The 11219-nt window shown below is 39.9% G+C and overlaps 3 protein-coding genes and 1 pseudogene across 3 annotated transcripts in view; all 4 read left to right on the plus strand.

Annotated features, from left to right (window-relative positions):
* The window catches only part of LOC139936356 (uncharacterized), a 26618-nt gene extending 24161 nt beyond the window's left edge, over positions 1-2457 (plus strand). Inside the window, exon 9 of the mRNA XM_071931164.1 lies at positions 349-2457. Coding sequence (XP_071787265.1) covers positions 349-1880 — 1532 coding nt within the window. The 3' untranslated portion in view covers positions 1881-2457. The remainder of the gene's footprint in view (positions 1-348) is intronic.
* Positions 2016-5179, plus strand: LOC139936427 (uncharacterized). Its single transcript, XM_071931246.1, has 2 exons — positions 2016-2033; positions 2361-5179. Exons 1-2 carry the CDS (start codon positions 2016-2018, stop codon positions 5046-5048), a joined length of 2706 nt encoding a protein of 901 aa, XP_071787347.1. The 3' UTR covers positions 5049-5179.
* Positions 5180-6566: 1387 nt separating this feature from the next.
* Positions 6567-7905, plus strand: LOC139936357 (uncharacterized; annotated as a pseudogene).
* Positions 7760-10165, plus strand: LOC139936428 (uncharacterized; the record flags this gene model as incomplete). Its single annotated transcript, XM_071931248.1, has 1 exon — positions 7760-10165. A coding segment is annotated over one exon (648 nt), but the record flags the coding sequence as incomplete, so codon positions are not given.
* Between the last annotated feature and the right edge of the window lie 1054 nt (positions 10166-11219).

Genomic DNA, 11219 nt, shown 5'->3' on the forward strand with positions numbered 1-11219 from the left:
TGATCAGTTGCTTTCAATGTTTCCTAAAATTTCAGCGTATTGTTATACAGTTTTATTACAAAAAGGAACCAACAAGTGAAAGTAGGCTTGAATCATTGATTAATTCTGATTGGTTGATCCGAAGCAGGAAGAGTGTGATATAAACGTATTGCACAGCCCCATAGAGCTATCTTGCACAGCCTATTTCACACCCTGCGTCTTGTGTAATCTAACTGCATGTTCAGTTTGCTTGAAGATTATCAAAGAAATCCTGATACCTTAAAAAGAAGATGGAAAAGACAAGACGAACAAAAATAGCTAATATAGTTATTTATTTAACCTTTGTTTTCTTTTTTTCCTTTGATATAGCTGACCTGCACCCATGTACTCGATGTAACAAGATTTTTACAGATTTTAAGTATCTAGCTGGGCACATGAAGCACACCCATGGATCATCTACTGAGTGGTACAACTATCTGAAGTCAACAAAACATTCTTTTAACATCACAGCATGTAATCGAAAAGTTGCTTCTCAAGTACAGAGTTCATTCAGAAGCATGAAAGTACCGTTTGTCCACAACACAAATACAAAGTGCATGAAAATAAGCTCAAATGTAACTGAATGTAACTTGATGAATGACTTGGAAGCTCATGGATTATCACACATTAACGAAGATGGTGAGAAAAGGGCAAGTAGGAGTTTAGGAAAGGGCCATAAATGTTTAAATAGATCATCACAACCGGGGAATGTTGACTTCAGAAGGGAACAAGGAAAGAGCAAGTCTAAACTACCTTGCGAAAGAGATGGTTTAAGAACTGCCAGCAAAAATCGCAAGAGCAGGAAAAGTAACTCAGTTTTTTTGAAAATAGATACAAAAACAAAACAGTGCCCTAAAAACAACACCATATGGGACAATGGATTCATGCAGGGTAGTACCAACAAAGAATGTGGAAAAAATACTCAGAGTGGTAAATTGAAAACTCATCAAAGAACTCACACAGGAGAGAAACCATTCGCTTGTAACCAGTGTGAGTACAGATGTACAGAGAGTGGTACCTTGAAAACCCATCAAAGAACTCACACAGGAGAGAAACCATTCGCTTGTAACCAGTGTGAGTACAGATCTACAAGTAGTAGTAATGTGAAAAGACATCAAAGAACTCACACAGGAGAGAAACCATTCGCTTGTAACCAGTGTGAGTTCAGATGTACAGAGAGTGGATACTTGAAAACCCATCAAAGAACTCACACAGGAGAGAAACCATTCGCTTGTAACCAGTGTGAGTACAGATCTACAAGTAGTAGTAAATTGAAAAGACATCAAAGAACTCACACAGGAGAGAAACCATTCGCTTGTAACCAGTGTGAGTACAGATCTACAAGTAGTAGTGACTTGAAAACCCATCAAAGAACTCACACAGGAGAGAAACCATTCGCTTGTAACCAGTGTGAGTTCAGATGTACAGAGAGTGGATACTTGAAAACCCATCAAAGAACTCACACAGGAGAGAAACCATTCGCTTGTAACCAGTGTGAGTACAGATGTACAGTCAGTAGTAACTTGAAAACCCATCAAAGAACTCACACAGGAGAGAAACCATTCGCTTGTAACCAGTGTGAGTACACATGTACAAGTAGTAGTGACTTGAAAAAACATCAAAGAACTCACACAGGAGAGAAACCATTCGCTTGTAACCAGTGTGAGTACAGATGTACAAGTAGTAGTGACTTGAAAAGACATCAAAGAACTCACACAGGAGAGAAACCATTCGCTTGTAACCAGTGTGAGTTCAGATGTACAGACAGTGGATACTTGAAACCCATCAAAGAACTCACACAGGAGAGAAACCATTCGCTTGTAACCAGTGTGAGTACACATGTACAAGTAGTAGTGACTTGAAAAAACATCAAAGAACTCACACAGGAGAGAAACCATTCGCTTGTAACCAGTGTGAGTACAGATGTACAAGTAGTAGTGACTTGAAAACCCATCAAAGAACTCACACAGGAGAGAAACCATTCGCTTGTAACCAGTATGAGTTCAGATGTACAAGTAGTAGTGACTTGAAAACCCATCAAAGAACTCACACAGGAGAGAAACCATTCGCTTGTGACCAGTGTGAGTACAGATGTACACGGCTAGGTAGTGACTTGAACAAACATCAAAGAACTCACACAGGAGAGAAACCATTCGCTTGTAACCAGTGTGAGTACAGATGTTCACAGAGGGTTCACTTGAAAACCCATCAAAGAACTCACACAGGAGAGGAACCATTCGCTTGTAACCAGTGTGAGTACAGATGTACAAGTAGTAGTGACTTGAAAACCCATCAAAGAACTCACAGGAGAGAAACCATTCGCTTGTAACCAGTGTGAGTAGAGATCTACAGAGAGTGGTACCTTGAAAACCCATCAAAGAACTCACACAGGAGAGAAACCATTCGCTTGTAACCAGTGTGAGTACAGATCTACAGAGAGTGGACACTTGAAAACCCATCAAAGAACTCACACAGGAGAGAAACCATTCGCTTGTAACCAGTGTGAGTACAGATCTACAGAGAGTGGACATTTGAAAACCCATCGAAGAACTCACACAGGAGAGAAACCATTCGCTTGTAACCATTGTGAGTTCAGATCTACAGAGAGTGGTAAATTGAAAACCCATCAAAGAACTCACACAGGAGAGAAACCATTCACATGTAACCAGTGTGAGTACAGATCTACAGAGAGTGGACACTTGAAAACCCATCAAAGAACTCACACAGGAGAGAAACCATTCGCTTGTAACCAGTGTGAATACAGATCTACAGAGAGTAGTAAATTGAAAAGACATCAAAGAACTCACACAGGAGAGAAACCATTCGCTTGTAACCAGTGTGAGTACAGATCTATAGAGAGTGGTACCTTGAAAAGACATCAAAGAATTTACACAGGAGAGAAACCATTCGCTTGTAACCAGTGTGAGTACAGATCTACAAAGAGTGGACACTTGAAAACCCATCAAAGAACTCACACAGGGGAGAAACCATTCGCTTGTAACCAGTGTGAGTACAGATCTACAGAGAGTGGACATTTGAAAACCCATCGAAGAACTCACACAGGAGAGAAACCATTCGCTTGTAACCAGTGTGAGTACAGATCTACAGAGAGTGGACACTTGAAAACCCATCAAAGAACTCACACAGGAGAGAAACCATTCGCTTGTAACCAGTGTGAGTACAGATCTACAGAGAGTGGACACTTGAAAACCCATCAAAGAACTCACACAGGAGAGAAACCATTCGCTTGTAACCAGTGTGAATACAGATCTACAGAGAGTAGTAAATTGAAAAGACATCAAAGAACTCACACAGGAGAGGAACCATTCGCTTGTAACCAGTGTGAGTATAGATGTACACAGCCTTGTAACTTGAAAACCCATCAAAGAACTCACACAGGAGAGAAACCATTCGCTTGTAACCAGTGTGAGTACAGATCTACAGAGAGTAGTAAATTGAAAAGACATCAAAGAACTCACACAGGAGAGAAACCATTCGTTTGTAACCAGTGTGAGTACAGATCTACAGAGCGTAGTAAATTGAAAACTCATCAAAGAACTCACACAGGAGAGAAACCATTCGCTTGTAACCAGTGTGAGTTCAGATCTACAGAGAGTGGTGTCTTGAAAACCCATCAAAGAACTCACACAGGAGAGAAACCATTCGCTTGTAACCAGTGTGAGTACAGATCTACAGAGAGTGGACACTTGAAAACCCATCAAAGAACTCACACAGGAGAGAAACCATTCGCTTGTAACCAGTGTGAGTACAGATCTACAGAGAGTGGACATTTGAAAACCCATCGAAGAACTCACACAGGAGAGAAACCATTCGCTTGTAACCAGTGTGAGTACAGATCTACAGAGAGTAGTAAATTGAAAAGACATCAAAGAACTCACACAGGAGAGAAACCATTCGCTTGTAAACAGTGTGAATACAGATCTACAGAGAGTGGACACTTGAAAACCCATCAAAGAACTCACACAGGAGAGAAACCATTCGCTTGTAACCAGTGTGAATACAGATCTACAGAGAGTAGTAAATTGAAAAGACATCAAAGAACTCACACAGGAGAGGAACCATTCGCTTGTAACCAGTGTGAGTATAGATGTACACAGCCTTGTAACTTGAAAACCCATCAAAGAACTCACACAGGAGAGAAACCATTCGCTTGTAACCAGTGTGAGTACAGATCTACAGAGAGTAGTAAATTGAAAAGACATCAAAGAACTCACACAGGAGAGAAACCATTCGTTTGTAACCAGTGTGAGTACAGATCTACAGAGCGTAGTAAATTGAAAACTCATCAAAGAACTCACACAGGAGAGAAACCATTCGCTTGTAACCAGTGTGAGTTCAGATCTACAGAGAGTGGTGTCTTGAAAACCCATCAAAGAACTCACACAGGAGAGAAACCATTCGCTTGTAACCAGTGTGAGTACAGATCTACAGAGAGTGGACACTTGAAAACCCATCAAAGAACTCACACAGGAGAGAAACCATTCGCTTGTAACCAGTGTGAGTACAGATCTACAGAGAGTGGACATTTGAAAACCCATCGAAGAACTCACACAGGAGAGAAACCATTCGCTTGTAACCAGTGTGAGTACAGATCTACAGAGAGTAGTAAATTGAAAAGACATCAAAGAACTCACACAGGAGAGAAACCATTCGCTTGTAAACAGTGTGAATACAGATCTACAGAGAGCGGACAATTGAAAACCCATCAAAGAACTCACACAGGAGAGAAACCATTCGCTTGTAACCAGTGTGAGTATAGATGTACACAGCCTTGTAACTTGATAACCCATCAAAGAACTCACACAGGAGAGAAACCATTCGCTTGTAACCAGTGTGAGTATAGATGTACACAGCCTTGTAACTTGATAACCCATCAAAGAACTCACACAGGAGAGAAACCATTCGCTTGTAACCAGTGTGAGTACAGATCTACAGAGAGTAGTAAATTGAAAAGACATCAAAGAACTCACACAGGAGAGAAACCATTCGCTTGTAACCAGTGTGAGTAGAGATCTATAGAGAGTGGTACCTTGAAAAGACATCAAAGAACTTACACAGGAGAGAAACCATTCGCTTGTAACCAGTGTGAGTAGAGATCTACAGAGAGTGGTACCTTGAAAACCCATCAAAGAACTCACACAGGAGAGAAACCATTCACATGTAACAAGTGTGAGTACAGATCTACAAAGAGTGGACACTTGAAAACCCATCAAAGAACTCACACAGGGGAGAAACCATTCGCTTGTAACCAGTGTGAGTACAGATCTACAGAGAGTGGACATTTGAAAACCCATCGAAGAACTCACACAGGAGAGAAACCATTCGCTTGTAACCAGTGTGAGTACAGATCTACAGAGAGTGGACACTTGAAAACCCATCAAAGAACTCACACAGGAGAGAAACCATTCGCTTGTAACCAGTGTGAGTACAGATCTACAGAGAGTGGACACTTGAAAACCCATCAAAGAACTCACACAGGAGAGAAACCATTCGCTTGTAACCAGTGTGAATACAGATTTACAGAGAGTAGTAAATTGAAAAGACATCAAAGAACTCACACAGGAGAGGAACCATTCGCTTGTAACCAGTGTGAGTATAGATGTACACAGCCTTGTAACTTGAAAACCCATCAAAGAACTCACACAGGAGAGAAACCATTCGCTTGTAACCAGTGTGAGTACAGATCTACAGAGAGTAGTAAATTGAAAAGACATCAAAGAACTCACACAGGAGAGAAACCATTCGTTTGTAACCAGTGTGAGTACAGATCTACAGAGCGTAGTAAATTGAAAACTCATCAAAGAACTCACACAGGAGAGAAACCATTCGCTTGTAACCAGTGTGAGTTCAGATCTACAGAGAGTGGTGTCTTGAAAACCCATCAAAGAACTCACACAGGAGAGAAACCATTCGCTTGTAACCAGTGTGAGTACAGATCTACAGAGAGTGGACACTTGAAAACCCATCAAAGAACTCACACAGGAGAGAAACCATTCGCTTGTAACCAGTGTGAGTACAGATCTACAGAGAGTGGACATTTGAAAACCCATCGAAGAACTCACACAGGAGAGAAACCATTCGTTTGTAACCAGTGTGAGTACAGATCTACAGAGAGTAGTAAATTGAAAAGACATCAAAGAACTCACACAGGAGAGAAACCATTCGCTTGTAAACAGTGTGAATACAGATCTACAGAGAGTGGACAATTGAAAACCCATCAAAGAACTCACACAGGAGAGAAACCATTCGCTTGTAACCAGTGTGAGTATAGATGTACACAGCCTTGTAACTTGATAACCCATCAAAGAACTCACACAGGAGAGAAACCATTCGCTTGTAACCAGTGTGAGTATAGATGTACACAGCCTTGTAACCTGATAACCCATCAAAGAACTCACACAGGAGAGAAACCATTCGCTTGTAACCAGTGTGAGTACAGATCTACAGAGAGTAGTAAATTGAAAAGACATCAAAGAACTCACACAGGAGAGAAACCATTCGCTTGTAACCAGTGTGAGTAGAGATCTATAGAGAGTGGTACCTTGAAAAGACATCAAAGAACTTACACAGGAGAGAAACCATTCGCTTGTAACCAGTGTGAGTAGAGATCTACAGAGAGTGGTACCTTGAAAACCCATCAAAGAACTCACACAGGAGAGAAACCATTCACATGTAACCAGTGTGAGTACAGATCTACAAAGAGTGGACACTTGAAAACCCATCAAAGAACTCACACAGGGGAGAAACCATTCGCTTGTAACCAGTGTGAGTACAGATCTACAGAGAGTGGACATTTGAAAACCCATCGAAGAACTCACACAGGAGAGAAACCATTCGCTTGTAACCAGTGTGAGTACAGATCTACAGAGAGTGGACACTTGAAAACCCATCAAAGAACTCACACAGGAGAGAAACCATTCGCTTGTAACCAGTGTGAGTACAGATCTACAGAGAGTGGACACTTGAAAACCCATCAAAGAACTCACACAGGAGAGAAACCATTCGCTTGTAACCAGTGTGAATACAGATTTACAGAGAGTAGTAAATTGAAAAGACATCAAAGAACTCACACAGGAGAGGAACCATTCGCTTGTAACCAGTGTGAGTATAGATGTACACAGCCTTGTAACTTGAAAACCCATCAAAGAACTCACACAGGAGAGAAACCATTCGCTTGTAACCAGTGTGAGTACAGATCTACAGAGAGTAGTAAATTGAAAAGACATCAAAGAACTCACACAGGAGAGAAACCATTCGTTTGTAACCAGTGTGAGTACAGATCTACAGAGCGTAGTAAATTGAAAACTCATCAAAGAACTCACACAGGAGAGAAACCATTCGCTTGTAACCAGTGTGAGTTCAGATCTACAGAGAGTGGTGTCTTGAAAACCCATCAAAGAACTCACACAGGAGAGAAACCATTCGCTTGTAACCAGTGTGAGTACAGATCTACAGAGAGTGGACACTTGAAAACCCATCAAAGAACTCACACAGGAGAGAAACCATTCGCTTGTAACCAGTGTTAGTACAGATCTACAGAGAGTAGTACAGGCCTGTATGCTTCGTTTTTGAAAGGGCAAGGGCACCAAGGCATTTTCTTCTTGGTAAAGGGCACCCTATGATGAAATTGCAAATTTGCACTGGAGCATTTCAAGGGCACCAAGGCAATGACCAGGGGACACGGAGGCAATCGCCTTCGTTGCCTCCGTGAAGTATCAGGCCTGGTAGTAAATTGAAAAGACATCAAAGAACTCACACAGGAGAGAAACCATTCGCTTGTAACCAGTGTGAATACAGATCTACAGAGAGTGGTACCTTGATAACCCATCAAAGAACTCATACAGGAAAGAAACCATTCGCTTGTAACCAGAGTGAGTACAGATCTACAGAGAGTGGACACTTGAAAACCCATCAAAGAACTCACACAGGAGAGAAACCATTCGCTTGTAACCAGTGTGAATACAGATCTACAGAGAGTAGTAAATTGAAAAGACATCAAAGAACTCACACAGGAGAGAAACCATTCGCTTGTAACCAGTGTGAGTACAGATCTACAGAGAGTAGTAAATTGAAAAGACATCAAAGAACTCACACAGGAGAGAAACCATTCGCTTGTAACCAGTGTGAGTACAGATCTACAGTCAGTAGTAACTTGAAAAGACATCAAAGAACTCACACAGGAGAGAAACCATTCGCTTGTAACCAGTGTGAGTACAGATCTACAGAGAGTGGACACTTGAAAACCCATCAAAGAACTCACACAGGAGAGAAACCATTCGCTTGTAACCAGTGTGAGTACAGATGTACACAGGGAGGTACCTTGAAAAAACATCAAAGAACTCACACAGGAGTTAGGTCATCCCTCTGATGAGTGTTGCATGTGCAATGAGCAAGTACATTTTTAGTGAAATATAATTATTATTATAACGATTATGACTTTTATTCTACAGACATAAATGTATTTTCTATTTCTACCCTGCAGTCTATTTTAGGTAATGCAATTTTTCAAATAAGGCTTAGATCTATGCAAAGACAGTGTTGGGTTGCAGATGCAATTTTGTCTTATGTGAAATAAATACAGTATTGATGTATGAACTTAAATGAAGTGACTCAGAAACAGAAACACTAAATTTAATTGTTTTTATAAACCAAATAATTTATATTTAAAAAAGAAACCAACATTCTAAATAGTTGTTTCACTCCAGAAAGGAAAACTCTTCCCTTTATTCATTGCAAAATTACTTGCAGTACTACTGCTGTGCAAATATACAAAGGGTGATAATTAAATTTACCCATAGATGTAAGGCGTCTACACTCTGGTATTCAAAAGCAGTGAACACTATTGGTAATTACTCAAAATTATTGTTGGCATAATTAACAAGTGAGAAGACTGATCTTTGAAAATTACTGTAATGTCCAGTGTCTTTAATTCAAACTTTTCGCCAAAGTTTAAAACATAATTATTAGCTTTAATGGTTTGATGTTAACCTAAACTATTTTGTGTTCATCTTGTAATAAATAATGTTTTATTGTTCATGTTAAAAAAAAGTCTCCCCCTTTTTTTTTTTAATTCAGCATTTTAAAGGGTGGTAATTTTCATTTCAGCTGTCACTAGAAAACAAATTACACTAAAAAACTGACAAAAACCGATTACACACAGGCGGCTATATTTTTGTAGAGGAGGACCCAATTTCATATGATAAAGCTGTTATAAGCAGTCGGTAATTTTTTTTTTTTAGCTGTCATCCACTACCTTTCTTTGGATCCTCGTGTTTGAATGCCATAGATGAAAGCATTTAAGCGGTCCGTGAGTCTTTTTAAAACTTCCTTCAAACGTGACATATCTCCTAATGTGCATCTTACCTTCCCATCCTATGTAAATTTCAACCGTTAACCAAATCAACCTCTATAATATCGAAGTCTTATATAGCGCACGTATCTACCAAACAAGGTACTCAAGGCGCTGAGTATATACAAACTTTCAGAAAGATAGGTTATTGCAGTGATGAATTCTGAGACCCAATTATGTAGCATATAAGGGTTTACAAGGTGCTACGGCGCATTAAGCAGCCACAACCAGGCACACTGGGGCGAACCCCCTGTCTTTTCAATAAGTGCACTGGGTTCTTTTACATGCGTTACGCAACACATGGGACCAACGGCTTTACGTCCCATCCGAAGGACGAAGCAATGGTTTTGTATCTTGCTCAAGGACACAGTGTCACGGCTGGGGATTCGAACCCACACTCTGCTGATCAGAAACACCAGAGCTTGAATTCGGTGCTCTTAACCGCTCGGCCACGACACTTCCACAACCTCTTCAATACTTGTCTTTTTTTTCAGCTTAAACTCATCTGCCATATTGTTACACTTTTATTACACGTTGTGTCACGTGTCCTTTTGCCTGTTTGTCTGTCTGTCTGGTTGTAATTGTTTTCTTGACTGTCTGGCTGTTTTTTTACAAGCTCATGCTTTGCTTACCAAAACTGCCCGTACTAAATTTATTTATTTATGTTTACTGTTACTTATGTTTTGCTTTACTCCAATACATGTATAGCTGTCGACGTTGTTCTTTTATGAGAGTATGGAAATAAATATGTTCTTGAATTGAATTAGAAAAAAAATAAAAAAAATAAATTTTAAAACCCCAATTTGATGCCTCGGTTAAATTTTCTCATTTTGTAAAGAATGTTTTATTAATGTTCTATTTTGTTTTAAAATTGTAAATTCATAATACAATTCGGTCGTTTGACCGCGAATTTTGGAACTCTTTGGCTCTACTTAACCCAACATTCACCCAGGTTCCTTCTGTAGGTGGTAACTATTGTTTTATGTAAACCACAATAATTGCCACTGTCGAAGTGTTTTTCAATTGGGAATTGTTCTAAATCGACTTTTAAAAAACTGTGACAGTTTTAGCTCAATTGCATCGAAGTTGCGAGATAATGAAAAAACGCCCTTGTCACACGAAGTTGTGTGCTTTCAGATGGTTGATTTCGAGACCTCAAATCTGAGGTCTGGAAATCAAGTTCGTTGAAAAATACTTCTTTCTCGAAAACTACATTACTTCAGATGGAGCAGTTTCTCACAAGGTTATATACTATCAACCTCTCCCCATTATTCGTTACCAAGTAAGGTTTTATGCTATTAATTATTCTGAGTAATTACCAATAGTATCCAGCGCTCTAAAAATGGACATAAAAAACACCCCCCCCCCCAAAAAAAAAAAAAAAAAAACAACAACAACCCCAAAACAACAATATTTTTTTAGGATGGCAGTTTTACACCACAGAAAGAAAACAAATTGTAATTCATAAATACCTCAGACAGTTTCGCTATTCCTATTGGTGGAGAGCGCGTCACGTTGGTGTGGTTAAACCTTTGTTTATGACCAGTCAAAAGTGTTGAAAAATGGGCGTGACACGCGAGCTTGCACCTGGGGTCGATTTCACAAAGAGTTAGGACTAGTCCTAACTTAGGACTAGTCCTAGGAGATATACAAATTGCATGGATAGTCGTAAGTTAGGACGAGTAACTGGTCCTAACTCGAGATAAGACGAGTCCTAACTCTTTGTGAAATCGACGGCTGTTCTTATAAGACAGTTTCTTCAATCATATTGGTCGAGAGCAATGTGCCGCGACGCGCACAGCATTATAAGGAGTTGTTTACCCGAGGGTCT

The sequence above is a fragment of the Asterias amurensis genome, chromosome 4 (assembly GCF_032118995.1).
Source record: "Asterias amurensis chromosome 4, ASM3211899v1".
NCBI classification, from domain to species: domain Eukaryota; kingdom Metazoa; phylum Echinodermata; class Asteroidea; order Forcipulatida; family Asteriidae; genus Asterias; species Asterias amurensis.